Source organism: Protopterus annectens, chromosome 12.part0, assembly GCF_019279795.1.
Source record: "Protopterus annectens isolate FY-2018-M chromosome 12.part0, PAN1.0, whole genome shotgun sequence".
In the NCBI taxonomy this organism is placed as follows: Eukaryota; Metazoa; Chordata; order Ceratodontiformes; family Protopteridae; genus Protopterus; species Protopterus annectens.
The window spans coordinates 292,259,500-292,278,014 of NC_056746.1; the positions used below are offsets into that span (position 1 = coordinate 292,259,500).

Here is an 18,515-nt window from a genome sequence, read left to right on the forward strand (position 1 = left end):
TTTCACATCCACTCCAAAGACAGTACCTCAGAGGGGCTAAGAACATAAGACCGCCCAGGAGAGCACCAACACCTACTTGGGATCTCAACTTTGTTCTGGAAAAGCTTACACTGCTGCCCTTTAAACCAGCTTTTCAGCTGATTTAAAATTTATTTCATGGAAAACTGCCCTGCTACTAGCAATAACGTCAGCTAGAAGAGTCTCAGAGCTACAGGCACTAATGGCAGTGGAGCCTTTCCTCATTTTTCACCAAGACAGAGTATCTCTACGAACTAACCCTTCCTTTATGCCAAAGGTGGTATCCAGTGTGGCCCTAAACCAAACCATTCATTTGCCCACCTTTTTCCCAAATCCCCAGAACAAAGGAGAAAGACTCCTGCACTCTTTGGACATTCACAGGCAATTACATTACTACTTGGATAAAACTAAGGCTTTCAGAAAATCTGACCAGCTCTTTGTAGCCTATGCTGCAGGATCACAAGGAAAAGCTATCTCAAAACAGACCATTTCAAAATGGATAGGACATTGCATATGTTTCTGCTACACGCATCATGGGAAACTGGTACCTGCTAACATTAGGTCCCACTCCACCAGTGCTACAGCTACATCAGCAGCCTTTCTCAGGAGGGTGCCAACCAAGGATATTCTGGAAGCTGCAACTTGGAGTTCAGTGCACACCTTCACCAAACACTATCACTTACCTCTATATTCTAAGACTAGAGCTGGTTTTGCGACTGCAGATGTCCTTCAAGGATGCATCTGCAGTCCTTACAAATGGGTTGTCCTGTCGTCAGGCAGCCCTTCGGTCGGCCGGATTCCAAAGTCTGGGTCTGGCTTCGGCTGGTGTCGCACTTCACCCGACGTCATTGCGGCAGTTATTCAGGTATAAAGGCATCAGCCGACGCCATTTTCCTCAGTCTTTCTTGCGCGTGGCCAAGCAGAAGCTGTTCGCAAGTGCCGGTCGGTCAGATCCAGAGATTACTACTACCGAATACTACTTCGAAGACTTCTATAAAGCTAAGTACCCCGTTGGGGACTCTTTCTTGCCTCAGCCGATGTCAGAGAAAGTTAATAACTGCTTATCTTGTGGGAAACAAATACCTCATAAAGATTTCCACTCCTATTGCATACATTGTTTAGGCCCAGACCACGACGTAGCAGCTTGTCTAGCCTGTGCTTCTTTTAACCGGCGGACGCTTAGACGTCGCTCGGACTTTGCTGAACAGATTTTCGGCTCCGATTTTGCCTACATTATGCCGTCGGATCCTCCGACTACGCAAATAACTAAAAAAACGCAAAGAAAAGGACCGACACTTGCAGTCCGCGGTTTCGGCTGAAACCGCGGTTAAGCAATCCACGAGTGTCTCGGTTTCGGCCGAAACCGAGCAAGCGGTTCTTTCTTCAGCCGATATCTTGCCTTCTACCGAGGCCTCTTCTATTCTGGTAGAAACGGCTTCTGAAATCCAGCCTTCTGTTGCGATTTCACAGGATTTATCAGACACCATTCCACTAGATATTTCTACTCCTGCACGTGGAGCTGCTAGGCCTCCTCCAGCTATGTCTATTAAGGCCTTTGCCAGGGCTAAAGCAGCCAAAACTTCCAAACCTGTGCCTGCCAAGCCCCCCTCTCACAGGCCCAGCACCAGCTCCCATATGCTTTCTTTGGCACAGGATCTCATCACTTTAATCCGTGGATCCCAGCCTCATCCAGACAGGGCCTCTCTCCCTCCTCCAGAAAAGAGGCCTAGAGCAGAGCCCCCTGAGCCAGTAGCCACTGATGATTCTTCTGATGATTCAGAACATTCAGATCCTCCTGAGGCTTCTTATTCTCCTTACGAAGACTCCGATGCTGAGGAGTCCATCCCTTCAGCCTCTCCTCCTGAGGAATTTTCCTTTGGGGAAACCTTGCATGCTATGAGGGAACAATTTCAGTGGCAGGGCCAAGATTTCTCAGACTCAAGAAAAAGGCTTAGGACCTTTCTACACTTACCACAGCATAGGCCTTAAGCTATTCCTCCAGTTCTATCTGTTGTTGATGATGCATTTAATGATGCTTGCACTACTCCTGATACTTTACCTCCGGCTCCTGCTAAACCAGATAGGTACTACAGGGTCCCGGACACTCATCACCACTTATATAAGGCCCCTTTTGCAGATCCAGAGACGATCTCCCAGGGCCCTAAAGCTGTAGCAGCTACTTCTTCTAAAAACCCCCTCCCCTCTGAAAGGGAATCCAGGTCCTTAGAGATGGGGTAAAAGTTTACACCTCTGCTACTTTGTCAGCTAGAGCTTTGAACTGCCAATTTCATATGATTCAATATCAAGAGTTTATGCTTGACCAGTTGACTAAAAAGCTGTCCTCTGAAGAATCTTTAGATAAAAAGTATGTTCAAGAAATGTTACATAACATAAAGCAGGTTAGTAACCATTCTTTAAAATGTGGCTATGATGCACTGGAGGCTTCCTTTAGATCAGCCATGACTGGCACAGTTATCAGGAGGCATGCATGGTTGAAAGAACAGGCATTACCAGACCATGTCAAATCTAAGCTTTTGGATGCACCTATGGACAAGGTCAATTTATTTGGTGCCCCCGCACAGCAGGTTCTGAAAAAGATGGAGGAGAAAGCAAAATCTGTGCAAACAGTAAAAGATTTCTTACAAGTTCAACCTCCAAGGTTTAGCAGGAATTGGCCCTCCAAGAATTGGTCCTTTCCGGAGTCCTCTAAGGCACAAAGAGGCAGGAATAGGCGCTCTAGAGGCAGAAACCAATCCAGAGGTGCCTACAGGGGTCGCCAGTGGCAGGGTAACAACCAACTAGGCACGGATACAGCCACCACCACTACAACAACTCAATCACAGTGACTTGGCGGTGGCACCGCCTACCAGGGAACAACTAGAAGCACCCTTAGGCGGAAACCTAACCTTATTTTCAAGAAACTGGCACTGCATTACAAGAGAAAAATGGATTTTGCAAACTATAGACCAAGGTTACAGGTTCCATTTCCATACTCTACCAGGAAAGAGAGGAATGCCAAACCTACCACCTACTCAAAGGGCAGAAGCTCTAAAACAAATATCTCAATTATTAAGAATGAGAGCTGTGGAAAAGGTGCCATCTATGGAGCAAGGGAAGGGATTTTACTCCAGGCTCTTCCTGGTACCAAGAAAAGAAAACAAATGGAGGCCTATTCTAGATCTGTCCGCTTTAAACACATTCCTCATTGTTCCAAAATTCAAAATGCTGACTCTACAGCAGCTTCTTCCCATGCTGGGCAAGGAGTCTTGGCTGGTAACTCTAGATCTCAAGGAGGCATACCTGCACGTCCCCATAAGACCAATTTGCAGAAGATACCTCAGATTTCTTGCAGGATCAGAGCATTATCAATTCTCAGCATTGCCCTTTGGCTTATCTACTGCGCCCAGAGTGTTCACGAAATGCCTGGCATCAGTAATCGCTCATTGCAGACTTCAGGGAATTCAAATCTATCCCTACTTGGACGACTGCCTTATACAAGCGGACAACAAAAACAAATTAACAGAAGACTTACAAAGAGTCATCTACCTGCTACAAGCCCTGGGATACACAGTCAATACAAAAAAGTCAAGACTGATTCCATCCCAAATAATAACTTTTCTGTGTGCAAAACTGGACACATCAAAACAAATGGCATTTCTAACTGCAGAAAAGAAAGAACAACTTCCTCTCTATTTCTTGGCATTAACAAAGCAGAGCCATCTAACTGCAAGAAAAGTGCTACAAGCTCTAGGCTTCATGGCATCCTGCATAATTCTGGTCCCTCATGCCAGGCTTCATATGAGAAAGCTACAGTGGTACCTAAAGAATTTGTGGTCTCAGCACAAGCACAGCCTGGAAACCAAAATTCCAATGATTCCATGCCTGAAGCAAGAGTTCTTATGGTGGGCTCAGGCCTGTCAATCAAACACAGGACTGCCCTTCTGCAAAAGTCATCCAAGGCAAACTATCACGACAGATGCCTCAGACCTCGGTTGGGGGGCACACATGATGGACAAGTGCATTCAAGGCCTATGGACTCAAGACCAACTGCATCTGCACATAAATCTAAAAGAAATGATGGCAGTAAAATTGGCAATCCAGGCATTCAGACCTCTTCTCCACGAAGGCTAGCTGTTGATAAGGACAGACAACACCACAGTTATGTGGTACATCAACAAACAGGGAGGTACACACTCATACCCCCTATGCCGGCTGGCACTAGACCTATGGGATGTGGCTCTGAGTTACAACCTTCAGTTACAGGCAATTTATGTACCAGGGAAGGAAAACATTCTAGCAGACATATTAAGCAGAACTACAACAGATGCCCACGAATGGATGCTGCATCCGGACATCTTCAAAGCCATCACAAGAAAATGGGGATTACCACAAATAGACTTGTTTGCATCCCCACAATCACCAGTTGAAGAAATTCTGCACAAGGACTTACCACCCACTTGCTTGGAAGGTGGACTCCCTATCCTTCAGTTGGAAAAGCCTGACAGCATCGCATTCCCACCACTTCCTTTGATGCACAAGGTGCTTCTCAAGATCAAAGAGGAACGTCCGAGGATCATTCTGATAGCCCCAGACTGGCCAAGACAACATTGGTACCCACTGCTGAGGAGCATGTCCGGGAACAAATATGGAAACTACCCTGATCCCATTACTGCTGACACAGAACAACTACAACATTCTGCATCCAAGCCTAAAAACTCTGCAGCTAACTGCCTGGAACATTACATGACAGAAATTAACCCAAATTTATCCCAAAGGGTTAAGGACATAATCCTGGAGGCTCGTAGACCTTCAACAAGAAAGAATTATGCAGCAAAATGGAAAAGATATCTCATCTGGAGTGCTGCAAAGGGCAAGATGTGACACTGGTGAACATAGCCAACATCCTGGAGTACTTGGCTGAGCTCTACCACACAGGCCTGTCCTATTCCTCCATTAAGATACATGCATCAGCTATTTCAGCACAATACAGCTTGGATCCTCCTGTCTTCTCGCATCCTCTGCTCAGACAGTTTCTGAGGGAATTAAAATGTAAAACCTCCCAGGAAACCTCCATTGCCAGCATGGGACTTGAACTTTGTGCTAGAAAAACTGACTCTACCTCCTTTCGAGCCAGCAGCTACAGCAGATTTGCAATACTTATCCTGGAAGACTGCCTTCCTGCTGGCAATAACTTCAGCAAGAAGGGTCTCTGAACTACAAGCATTAATGGCAGTACAACCCTTCCTGATCTTCCATCAAGATAGAGTGTCCATGAGAACAAATCCTACATTTATGCCTAAGGTGGTATCCAGAGTCTCTTTAAATCGGCTATCCACCTTCCTACATTCTTCCCAATCCACAGAACAGGGGAAAAGCTCTTACATACCTTGGATGTACACAGGCAATTACGCTACTACCTGGACAGGACAAAAAACAATAGAAAAACTGACCAGCTTCTGGTAGCTTATGCAACAGGAAAAGAAGGAAAACCAATTTCTAAACAGACAATCTCCAAATGGATAGGAAATTGCATTAGACTTTGTTACTCCTACCATGGAAAGAAAACTCCAGAGAACATCAGGCCTCACTCCACAAGGGCCACAGCCACTACCACAGCTTTCTTACGAGGAGTGGCTACCAAGGACATTATAGAGGCTGCTACTTGGACCTCTGTGCATACATTTGCCAAACATTACAACTTACCTCTATACTCTAGATCCCGTGCTGGCTTTGCCACTGCTGTTTTGCAAGGGATCCTGACTACACCATAATCTATTCTCATTTCGTCCTCCCCTAGTTTAGCTATGGTATTCTACCCATTTGTAAGGACTGCAGATGCATCCTTGAAGGACATAGTACAGTTTTGTACCTACCATAAATGTAGATGTCCGAGAGGAATGCATCTGCAGTCAGGATTACCCACCCTCCTTCCCCTCTGAGGTACTCCTAGGGTACTTACCAATCTTCAGCTAGCTTGGGGGGGATCTATTATGGTATATTTGTTTGTATATATGTGCATACATGTTTATTTTGTGTGTTTGCTCTCTACTATTTGGAAACTTTGGCATTTATCCAAATTTAGCCTACCAAGAGGGCACCTGGCATCTGGGGCAAGAAACACTGAGGAAAATGGCGTCGGCTGATGCCTTTATACCCGAATAACTGCCGCAATGACGTCGGGTGAAGTGTGACACCAGCCGAAGCCAGACCCAGACTTTGGAATCCGGCCGACCGAAGGGCTGCCTGACGACAGGACAACCCATTTGTAAGGACTGCAGATGCATTCCTCTCGGACATCTACATTTATGGTAGGTGCAAAACTGTACTTTTTGCAGGGCCTAATAGTTTCTTCTAACCCTGTTTAACTCCACCACCCATCCTTAGCTTTGGGATTCAACCCAAGTGTGATGACTGCAGCAGGGTAACACGATGAACATAGTACAGATGTTCTTCATCTCACATTGCTGCAGTCCTTACACTTGGGTAGTCCGCTGTCCTCGGTCGGCCCGACTATCAAAGTATAAGGCTGACGTCGGTCAAGGCGCATTTGACTGACATCAGGACGTCAGGGTACAAATGCGCATGACCGACATCATATCCTCAGTCTTTTTTGCCGCATGGTCCGATGCAGAAGCAGCTTTGCAAGTGCCGGTTGGCGTTCTGAAATTTTTCGATTCCGGAGTTTCAGACCGACTCAAAGTTGGCTAAGTACCCGTTAGAATATTTTAGTTTTTCTTGCCTCAGTGGTTTACCGGATGTCAGAAAAAGTGAATAATTGTATTTCTTGTGGGAAACAAATACCGCATAGAGATTACCATACTTTGTGTATTCCTTGTTTAGGGCCTGAGCACGACGTTGTTGGGTGCCGCTCTTGTGCTAGATTCAATAAACACACTATAAAGAGAAGGTTAGATTGTGCCAGGTTAGTCTTCGGGAAGCGGTGCAATTATAAAATGCTGTCGGATGCTCCGACGCCCGCTTCCTCGAAGAAGCGCAAGGACAAAGCTATTAAGCCTAGGCTAGAAGAACCGTCCGTGCGACGCCCGGTTCTTTAGAGGTGTCGGTGGAGCCGGTGGTTCCACCGGAGGTTTCTTTGGGTTCCCAGGGAGAGACTTTGTTGTTGCAGGATGTGGCCTCTCAGGAGGCAGGTCAGGCTGAAGGGGCTTCTCAGGCTACTATACTACCCTCTTCCTAAGGTGGTTAGGCCCTCTCCTTCTGTTTCCAAGGCTTCTCCCAGAGGCAGGCCAGGTTTAGCTTCAGTTGGTGTCACCCTAGTTCTTCTGGAACTGTGCCCAAGAAGCATATGCTTAAAATGGCAGAAGATTTGATTACTTTGATTAGGGTTCCTTGCCCCTCCTGATAAGAGGCCTAGGGTGGAGCCTGAGTTAGGGAGTTTTGAGCAGGCTTGGATGTTTCAGAGTCTTGGCTGAAGACTTGCAGGAGTATTCTCCTTATTCTGATTCTGAGGTGGATGATTCTACTCCTTCTGCTTCTCCTCCTGAGGATTTTTCATTTTCGGAAACTCTTCATTCCATGAGGGAACATTTTAAGTGGGAAGGTCAGGACTTCTCTGATTCCAGGAAAAGGCTTAGGGAATTTTTGTTTTTACCCCAGCATAGGCCTTTGGCTATACCTCCTGTTTTGGATGTGGTAGACGATGTTTTTTCAGAGGCTTCTCTTAATCCTGATTCTTTGCCTCCTGCTCCTGTTAAACCGGACAGGTATTACAGGGTGCCTGAAGCTCATAAGTATCTTTTTAAGAGTCCTAGGGCGGACCCAGAAACTGTTAGCCAGGGGCCTAAAGGTGTTAAGGCTTCTGTTGTCAAGAATCCGGTTCCTTCTGATAAAGAGGCCAGGGCTTTGGATAGATGGGGAAAGAAAGTTTATACTTCCTCCACTCTAGCTATGAGGGCCTTGAATTGCCAGTTTCACATGTTGAAATACCAAAATTATCTCCTTTCACAATTGAAGTCTAAGGTTGATGCTCTGGCGGAAGGTATTGATTGTAAAGAGTTGCAAGATTTAGTACATGTTTCTGAACAGGTGGGTAAGCATTCTTTGCAATGTGGTTTTGATGCTGTACAGGCCTCGTCTAGGGTGGCTGCTACTGGGTCAGTTATTCGCAGGCACGCCTGGCTGAGGGATCAGAATTTATCTGACCATGTTAAAACAAGGATTTTAGATGCTCCTTTACAATCTGATGTGTTGTTTGGTTCTCCTGTTGAGTCTGTTTTAAAGAAAATGGAAGACAAGGCTAAGTCTATGCAGACTGTTAAAGATTTTTTGCAGGTTCAGCCTCCAAAGTTTAGTAGAAATTGGCCTGCTAAAGGGTGGACGTATCCTTCTTATGATTCACAGTCTAGGGGTAGAGCTAGACGTGGTAGGGGCAGAGCTCAGGGCTCTTTCAGGCCTAGGACAGGGAGTTCTCCTGCACAGTCTTCGGGTGAGGGCAGGGGTCAGTCCTTTCGTAAACAGACCCAATGACCTACCTTTTCAGCTGCCAGAGTCTTCTCGTCTGGCAGCACCTTTGGGAGGAAGGTTGGCACTTTTCAAAGAAAATTGGAGTTTAATTACCCAAGACAGATGGGTATTGGATATCATACACCACGGTTACAGGTTTTATTTTCATACCTTGCCTCCTTTCAAAGGCATGCCAGACGTTCCTCCTCCACAAAGAATAGAGGCTCACAAGCAAATTTCTCTGTTACTCCAAATAGGGGCCATTCAGCCAGTCCCTATGCCAGAGGTGGGCCTAGGATTTTATTCTCGCCTGTTCCTAGTACCAAAGAAAGGGAACACGTGGAGACCAATTTTGGACCTATCTATCCTCAACACTTATCTGGACATTCCCAAGTTCAAAATGTTGACGTTACAGCAGCTTTTACCTCTGCTGGGCAAAGATCATTGGATGGTAACTTTAGATCTCAAGGAGGCTTATCTTCATGTTCCTATCAGACTGAGTTGCAGGAAGTATCTGCGTTTTCGAGCTGGGAATTCTCATTATCAGTTCTCTGCATTGCCCTTTGGCTTATCTACTGCGCCAGAGTGTTCACGAAAGTTCTGGCTCCAGTGATAGCTTTCCTCAGGTTAAAAGGAATACAGATTTATCCTTACTTGGACGATTGCCTGATTCTGGCTCAAGGAAAGGACGAACTTCTTCATCATTTACACTATGTGATAGCAGTGCTAAGATGCCTGGGGTATTCTGTGAACAAAATAAAGTCCAGTCTAGTACCCTCTCAGGACATGTGCTTTCTGGGTGTGAGACTGAATACAGCATCCCAGATGGCCTTTTGACCCCGGACAAACAAAAGAATCTTTCCCTTTACTTTCATCAGTTGTCTCATCTGTCCAGGCTGACTGCAAGGACAGTCCTTCAAGCCTTGGGGTTCATGGCATCTTGTATTCTGGTGCTTCCCAATGCCAAACTGCATATGAGGAAGCTGCAATGGTATCTCAAAAATGTATGGACACAGCACTGCCAGGATTTGGACACTGTCATTCAAATAATACCTTGCATTCAAAAGGAATTTTGTGGTGGGCTCAGGAATGTCACCTAAACAAGGGACTCTCTGTGACCCGGCCAGAGGCGAGTCAGATTCTAACGACAGATGCCTCAGACATAGCTTGGGGAGCTCATCTGAATGGAAAGTGGATACAAGACAAGTGGCCTGCCAGACTACAGCATCTACATATCAACTTGAAAGAGATGTTAGCAGTCCAGTTTGCATTAATAGCTTTCAAGGATTTACTTCTTCCAGGGCAGGTGTTGATTCTAACAGACAACACAACTGTCATGTGGTACATCAACAAGCAAGGCGGAACACATTCTTATCCCCTCTGCAGGCAAGCAATGATTTTGTGGGAGACTGCTCTCAGTTTACAGCTAAATCTTCAGGCAAGGTTTCTGCCAGGAGCACAGAACTCCTTAGCAGATGTGTTGAGCAGACAAATTATGGATCCCCACGAGTGGAAATTGGATCCTCATGTATTTCAGAAATTGACAGTGTCTTGGGGAACTCCAGACATAGATCTGTTAGCTTCTCCACTGAACCACCAGCTGCCAAAGTTTTGCACAAAAAGGTTTCATCCCACAGCTTGGAAAGTGGATGCTCTTTCTTTCAATTGGAGCAATCTTCATGTGTATGCTTTTCCACCTCTGCCTCTCCTCCCAAAGGTACTACTGAAGGCCAGACAAGACAAGCCAAGGATGATTTTGATAGCTCCAGATTGGCCTCGACAGCATTGGTACCCATTACTGAGAAGCCTGGTACGGAAGCCTCCATGGCCTTTACCTTCGATTCCACACCTGTTGTCTCAGGAGGACAGTCATTTGCTCAATGTCAAGCTTCACTCTCTGCACCTAACAGCCTGGCATATTCTGTTTTGAACTGTAGTGGGCCTCCACTTCCACAGCAAGTTTTGAATGTTATTTTGGAAGCTAGAAGGCCTAGTACAAGGAAAGTGTACGCAGATAAATGGAAGAGATTTTTATTTTGGAGTGCAGCAAAGGATTTTGATATTACCGAGCCTAATTTAAGTGTGGCTCTTCAATATCTTACTGAGTTACTGGACAAAGGTTTGTCCTTCTCTTCTATTAAGGTTCATGCTGCAGCAATTTCAGCTCACTATGATTGTGACCCACCATTGTTTTCTCATCCTTTGTTCAAGCAATTTCTTAGAGGGGCAAAGAATATAAGACCCCCAAGAGCTCCTACGCCTGCTTGGGATCTCAATTTTGTGTTGGAGAAACTCACTCTACAACCTTTTGAGCCTGCAGCTACTGCTGAGTTAAAGTTTTATCATGGAAGACTGCTTTTTGTTGGCTATTACCTCTGCAAGAAGGGTTTCTGAGTTACAGGCCCTTATGGCGGTTGAGCCTTTCTTAATTTTCCATAAGGATAGGGTATCTTTACGTACTAATCCTTCCTTTATGCCTAAAGTGGTTTCTAGTGTGGCTTTAAACCAAACTATTCATTTGCCTACTTTTATGCAAATCCCCAAAATAAAGGGGAGAAGATTTTGCACACTTTAGATGTACACAGGCAGTTGCGATATTATTTGGACAGAACTAAGGGTTCAGGCAGTCTCAGCAGTTATTTGTTTCTTTTGCTTTGAGTTCTCAGGGCAAGCCTGTGTCAAAACAAACTATTTCTAAGTGGATTGGGTTTTGCATTGCTTTCTGTTATTCCCATCATGGCAAGGAAATTCCAGCTGGGATTAGGCCTCATTCCACTAGGGCTACTGCCACTATGACAGCTTTTTTGAGGGGGGTGGCAACTAAGGATATTTTGGAGGCAGCTACTTGGAGTTCAGTGCATACTTTCTCTAGGCATTATCACCTTCCACTTTACTCTAAATCCAGGGCTGGTTTTGCCACTGCTGTTTTGCAGGGCATTTTGGCAGCTCCTGCTTCCTTATAGTTTAGCCATCCACCCTTACCTCTGCTTTGGGATTCTACCCAAGTGTAAGGACTGCAGCAATGTGAGATGAAGAACATAGTACAGTTTTGTACCTACCATAAATGTAGATGTTCGAAGATCCACATTGCTGCAGTCCAATTTACCCTCCCTCCTTCCCCTCTTGGAGGCGGTTGTGTGGGTTGGGTTGTTAATAGGGTGTATATTGTATATATTGTACATATTATTAATGCTAGGATGGTTGGTTGTTGGTTTGCTGTTTTTTGGTTTTGACCTTTATTTCTAGGGTCTTCTGACATCTGGGGCAAGAAAAGACTGAGGATATGACGTCGGTCATGCGCATTTGTACCCTGACGTCCTGATGTCAGTCAAATGCGCCTTGACCGACGTCAGCCTTATACTTTGATAGTCGGGCCGACCGAGGACAGCGGACTACCCAAGTGTAAGGACTGCAGCAATGTGGATCTTCGAACATCTACATTTATGGTAGGTACAAAACTGTACTTTTTGTACCTACCATAAATGTAGATGTTCGAGTGTTCACTCTGCTGCAGTCCAGGTTACCCTCCCTCCATCCCCTCTGAACTAGCTGGACTTATCTATACCATTCTATCCTATACAACCTCTGTGGTGTATTTGCTTGTGCCTGAAGGTATTGTTTTATTTTTATATATATATTTTTTATATAGCTATATATATAAATATATATATATATATATATATATATATTGCCTACCTATTGCCTACCTATTGGGGGCACCTGACATCTGGTGCAAGAAGAACTGAAGAAAATGGCGTCGGATGCCTCTCATTTACCCCTGGCGCACTGACGTCAGGGAAGAAGCGACAGCAACCGACGCTGGACCAAGACTTTGGAATTCTGGCCGACTGCGGGACCGCCTGACGGCAGGATAACCCAAGTGTGATGACTGCAGCAGGGTGAACACTCAAACATCTACATTTATGGTAGGTACAAAACTGTACTTTGGATATGATTTCTAAGGCCAGGGCATATTTTGTTAGGGCCATCCTTCATCGGCTCTTGAAGAGATTTTCTACTCTCCCAGATGTAAAGAATACTGCATTGGTATTTTGGTGATAAGAAAGGGCATAATACAGTTGTAGAAGAACTTGGTAAAGCAGTAGATGTCCTGCTTTTCATTGTTGCAGTATTATGTCCCTCCCTCCTTCCCAGTTGTACTCTGTTGCTTTCCTTCTGGTCAAGTGAGCTTTCTTACTTACTTTCCTTTTTCTTCCCTTCCTGGATGCACATACTTTTGTTTTTCCTCTTGAGTTACTCTGGTTCTTCTGGAGCAGTTCATTTCTTAGGATTTGGCACTCCTACATCACATGTACTTTACACCTTGAATGTAGGACATAGATTTGATGTATGGTGCCTGGAAGGTATAAAGCCTTTGTTATGCTGGCCGAATATTTGGCTATCCTTGGCAGGATATCTCAGATGTAATGAATACTGCAACCGTGAAAAGAAGGACATTTACTGTTAAGTTCTCACACAACTGTGCTTTCTGTTGTCAGAAACCTAGGTTATGTGGGTCACACTTAGGGCCATATCCCTCTGCTCCACAGAGCCAGTTGATGCTTTCCTGTTTCATTCTTTCAGTTCTTGCCTTCTTTTCTAATGCAATACAGAACTATTTAGGTATGTGCACTTGTGTATTTTTTCGTTGGTTGATTTATTCTGTTAGGGAGGAACTGGAAGAGAGACAAGAAGGACTGCTTTCTTGTACAGTCTTGATTATTAGCAGGCAATCCTAGCGAGATGTAAAGAAGGTTGCCTACTTGATCCTAGAAACAAGTCGCACAGATTTGAACTCAGAAGGATGTGTAAAAATCGAAGATTCTGCAGATAGGGATGACTGCAATTAGGGATGTAGACAATAGGTAAGGGGGCTAGAATTTATTGAAGAAAACTGGCAAAGAAACCAAGGTATTGGGATCAAATAACTAGAGAGGGAAAGATGATAGAATGGGAAGATGCCAAGAATTTATTTGGACTGCAAGTTAGAGATTGCCTTCCCTATCAAGGATTGATACCAGAATATAGATAAAGAGAAAGAAATGGGGGGGGGGGTCCTGAACAAAAGACCAGCACTGGTAGAGTTTTTAGTACAATCTAGAAAAGAAACTGCCTTTAAAAAAGGAATAATTAGTAGAGCGTATAAAATATTGCATGATAATTGTAAGAATCAATCAGAGGAAGTTAGAAAGGATTGGGAAGAGAGACTGGATAAGCAATTCACAAAGAAACAATGGGAGGATATACGTATGTCTCCCAAATATGGAACAAAATCTAGATGATTTAGGACTTTTGCTTGAAAATGTTTACATAGATATTTTTATACCTCAAGTAGACTCCAGAGAATTTTTCCTCAGGTAGACAGCAAATGTTGGAGGTGTGACAGGGAAGAAAGAGGTAATTGGGAACATATTTTCTGGGAGTGTGGTGAATTGGCGGACTTTAAGGATTCCCTGCGGGATGCACTGTCAGAGATGCTGGGTGGGCAGATTGGTGTGGTGAGGGAGATGATTTTTCTGACCGATGATGCAGAACAGGAATTGCCTTGGCATGCTGTGTTCAATTATGGTGGCTGTCAAAAAAGCAGTTACTAGAAAATGGAAATCAGTATCTAAACCAACTATACTAGAAGTAGTGAATAGTGTAACAGAGATAAAACAACTGGAATTGAGATCTTTAGAAAAGGGTAGGTGCAAACTACATGGAGAAAAATGGGAATTTTGGGAACAGTACATACAGGTGAGGAATGAGGTTTAAAAGGCGGCAGGACTTAAATGAGCTGTGTAATGTTTGAAAATAATTGGGTAGATTGTAAGTGATGTATAATGTTTGCAGCTGGGAGTGTGTCAGTATGGTTTGTGATGTAAAATGCTTGCAACTAGGATTGTGTCGGTGTGGTTTATTTTCATTTATATGAATGTATAATTCCCTATATTATAAGTGATGGTTTAATAAAGATGTTTCTTGTTTAAAAAATAGGGCAGGAATTGAATAATTTATGTAATGTTGCTTAGATTATATGATATATAGCAGTGTATATGAAGTATAATGTTTGTAAACATGAACATGTTAATACAGTTTGATTACTTTTATTTAAATGTAAATTTGATAAAGGTGTTTAAAAAAGAAGGCTGTGTAAAAAGGTTGTCTGTCTGATCTGAGAACCAGGTAGCACAAACTTTAATAATTCATTTTGACCTTCTGTAGGTGTACAGTCGAGATCATCTGTTAAGTAGAGTACTTCACGTAACTCTTTTTTCATATTTTTCCAGTGTATAAGTGATTTACTGTTGCTTTGTGTAAGCAATAAAAGAGAATGCATCAGGAATAAATAGTGATGCTCAAAATAGCAGCTTTAATTTCTCCAACAGCAGTAATTGATTAGATTTGAAGGGATGATGCAGCAGAGGCAGGAAGTAATACTTTTTTGGCCACTGCTGTTCAGTAAGTCATTTTTCTAATTTATTCTTCCTTCTGTTCCATTGCTGTTTTCACAGAAGTTGTATTGACTTGTTTCAGATTTTCTTCATCTTTTACTGTTTTAGAGAATGTCTGATTATCCAGCTGATCTGTAAGAAAAAAAAATAGTAATCTGAAATGGTACATTTCCATAAGGTTATCATCATTCAGATGTAAAATTGAGATGCAAGTATTTTATAAAGCTTGAATATTTGAATATAGTTCCATCTTATAGATTTCTCATACTTAAATTATATTAAACAAAAATTGGGCGTAATCTATTTGCTGCTATTTGTATATTTGTAAGAGAATGAAGTAAATGTTGAAACGCTGTTTGTAGCAACGTATAATTGAATGACACTGGCATTTGAGAATTTCATTATTCCAAGCCAAGTGCACAGTGGATTTGTGTTAAGTGAAGGCCTTTTAATTCATGGAAAAAAGTCTGTTTCAGATGTTGTTTGCAGACAAATAATTTAGCAGTTGTAATGTCTGGACCTAAATAAATGGGGACATTTTATGACTGGAGCAGTCATTAAACAGTTGTGCCCGTACTTTTCTTTCCTAGTATGTATGCTACTTATTTTCATGTTTGTGACCCATTGTTTGCTGCTGAACTAGAAGCCAGAGTGCAGAAGTTGCCTTATTTGCATTTTTATGATAGTAAGCAGCATCTAAAATTCCTTGTTTTCTTTCTAATATGTTTAAATAGTTTGATAAATACACCATAGGAGATTGTTTCTTCAGTATTATAGTGTTTTGGTGCAAAATACAAATTCTTATTGATGTGGGCTTTCTTCTCTTTTTGTTTCCTGTTTTTCAGTGTGGAGAGAAAGGACACTATGCAAATAGATGCAGCAAAGGACATTTGGCATTTCTCAGTTTACAGCAGTGATGATGGCATCGCATCATCAGGTCAAGAAGTGGCCGTAATGTATTCCTTTGTGGGATTCCATAAAATTCCATTACTTTTCTAACAGTTGTTCAAAAGGCCTGCTATGCTGGGCCTTTGGAGAAAATTTACTGTCCTGAATGCCATAGCCAGAGACGTGTCAACGCTATGGAACCAGCAGTGGATGCCCGCCAAGTGATCTGTCTGAGTTGGAAGGATATTGAGCTTTTAAATTTTTATTCTTTCATGTATTAATTTTTTTTATTTTAAAAGGACTGACTTCTCACAGCACCACTTTGAATGTATGACTGAAGGTAGCAGATGTGGAAGAAGCCTTTCACAGTTCTTGTGCTGTAGTCAGCCAGGTGTCATCCTATACACCTCTTATTGCCTTCCAGAACAATGAAAATACAAATGAAGGCATCAGGTTCACAGAACGAATCAGAAGATTGTGAAACCAGAAGAACTGAGTTTAAAATGCCACAATGTCTGTTTCTTTAGTTAACATGGTAGTGAGCAAGACATTTAAATCTGTGACTATAGAGGATTCACTGATTGTTTAAATATTACATTATATTAGGGACTACCTTATTTAAATTAACTGTAAATAACTGAGGCTATTACAAGTTCCCAATAGGACATGGCTTTCAGGAGAAAATATCCCTTTCTTTTTGCATTGTGTTAGGTTTACTTAGATTTATATTTTTTCAGTGTCAAGCACCTGATTTCCTTCTGTTTACATAATTATAATATGCCACCTGAGAGGCAGTAGCTCTGTTTCAGAAAGTTTAAACCTGAAATCATCATATTCATTCTTTACTGTACTGTTGACCGCATCTTGTCCCCTCTGTACTATCTTAGTTTAAAAAAGACAGCTTTTAACCCAGGTTTCTAGTTGATGGGAACTAGTTTTCATAGGTGTTTGTCATTTGTATAAAAATGAAAGCTGCTAGAATCCTTAAGAGAGATTTGAAAATGAATTTGCTTTGAGTATAGCCAGAAATTATAATTAAGGTGGTATGAAATAAACCTGCTTCAGGTTGGGGTAGTATAATGGCTGTAAACTTTCAGTTTAGGAGGAGGTTAAAGAATGCCTGGACATGTTACAGTACTTATAGTTTGTTCTTCTGTTTGCTTAGAATCACTTACATTTTATCAGTCACTGTTTGTGGATAATGAAATTTGGAAATTGAGGACTGGAGTTTGTAGAAGTGTAGTGTATATAAATTCATCAAGTTTGATGTGAGAATGTTGGCTGATATCTTTTGAGAGGTGGGCCTGAGAACAAGGCGTATTGTAATAAGACGTATTAACCTATATATTGAAGGCATTGTTTCAAAACATCCCATAATGTTCATTTTTATTTTCTTATTGATGTATGAATCCATTGACTTTCCTAAAAAATACAAGTAGCATTGTATTTTAGTTCCCAAATACCAAGCATAATACTAACTGCTGTCCAGGGTAATGTAAGCTCAGTGAGCCAACAATATTGAATAAGGCTTCTGGTTTCTCCTTGCATAAAATAAATAGTTGATTGATGTACCACAGACCCCTGATCCTGTCTAAAATAATGTGATGTATATTCACATCTATGAAATACACGTTTGTGCTTGTTCTACACATTTCACAGAAAACTATAAACAGAATGCTGACAAGGGGGCAGTAATGGGTTGACACAAAGTTTGTTAAGCATTTGTTAATGAGTAGTCATGTATTGTTTGTGTATGCAGGTTCTGAGTACACTTATCAGAAGAGTGTTAACTCTGTATAGCTTAGACGGTTTAGATATTTATCTCATTATTTTCACATAATTTGTCATCTCTTTTAGGAAAGAATGTTTGACACATTACTGAGTGTGGCTTCCAGATAAGGTATTAAGTTAGTACTGTACCATAAATTCAAGTTTATCCCCTCCCCATAGAACAGACATCATCATTTTTGCTGCCTAAGGGAAACATTGGATACATCCTCTGCACAGATTCCAGTTTTCAAAAATGAACGCTTTTAGTTCAGAATTGTATCAGTTTCATATATTCTTATCGCGTATAACACAGAAATGCTTACAGAAGAATATTAATCCTTTAAATTCATTTTATTTTTTTTTATTTTTGTTTTACAAACTGCCCTGTGATCTTTTATAACACAAAAAGTTAGAGACAATGTAATATTTTCTACAGCCCTTCATGCAGTGACAGCAGAATGGCCCTCTAATATGCTGTACCACCAGAATAGTACATTGTAACCAGGAGAAGACGAAAAGTGCTGTTGGAAAAAAAAAATATCTTCTGTAGCTCCTGTTTTTTTACCAAATTATGACCTGAAAAAAAAAAAAAAAAAAGAACAGCTACATGAAGTTTGGGCAGTATCTTCATCACTGTCGCTGTATGCTTAAATAGAAGACAGATGAATTATTATTTTAGTTGCTTGGAGTTTGTGTTCTGTAATATCAGATAACCTTATGGAGTTTTGCTGCTGGTCAGGTTATTATTGCCGAAGAGTGAACGCATCTTGGCAGTGTAAGGAGTGCTGAGCTGCTGGGTAAAAAGAGTGAATTAATAATCCAGTATTACTATTTCAGCAGTAAACATTGACTTGCAGCTGTGACATGATGCAAAAAAGTCCTTTTGCAAAGTCAAAACTGAGCACATCAGTGTGGCAAGATCCTTTGCTGTTTTGCTACTTA

General features: G+C 42.2%; 1 protein-coding gene across 1 annotated transcript in view; it reads left to right on the forward strand.

Annotated features, from left to right (window-relative positions):
* CPSF4 (cleavage and polyadenylation specific factor 4) overlaps positions 1-17,374 on the forward strand; it is an 878,803-nt gene extending 861,429 nt beyond the window's left edge. Inside the window, exon 8 of the mRNA XM_044089362.1 lies at positions 15,761-17,374. Within this exon, the coding sequence (XP_043945297.1) occupies positions 15,761-15,832 (72 nt within the window). The 3' untranslated portion in view covers positions 15,833-17,374. The remainder of the gene's footprint in view (positions 1-15,760) is intronic.
* Positions 17,375-18,515: the final 1,141 nt, after the last annotated feature.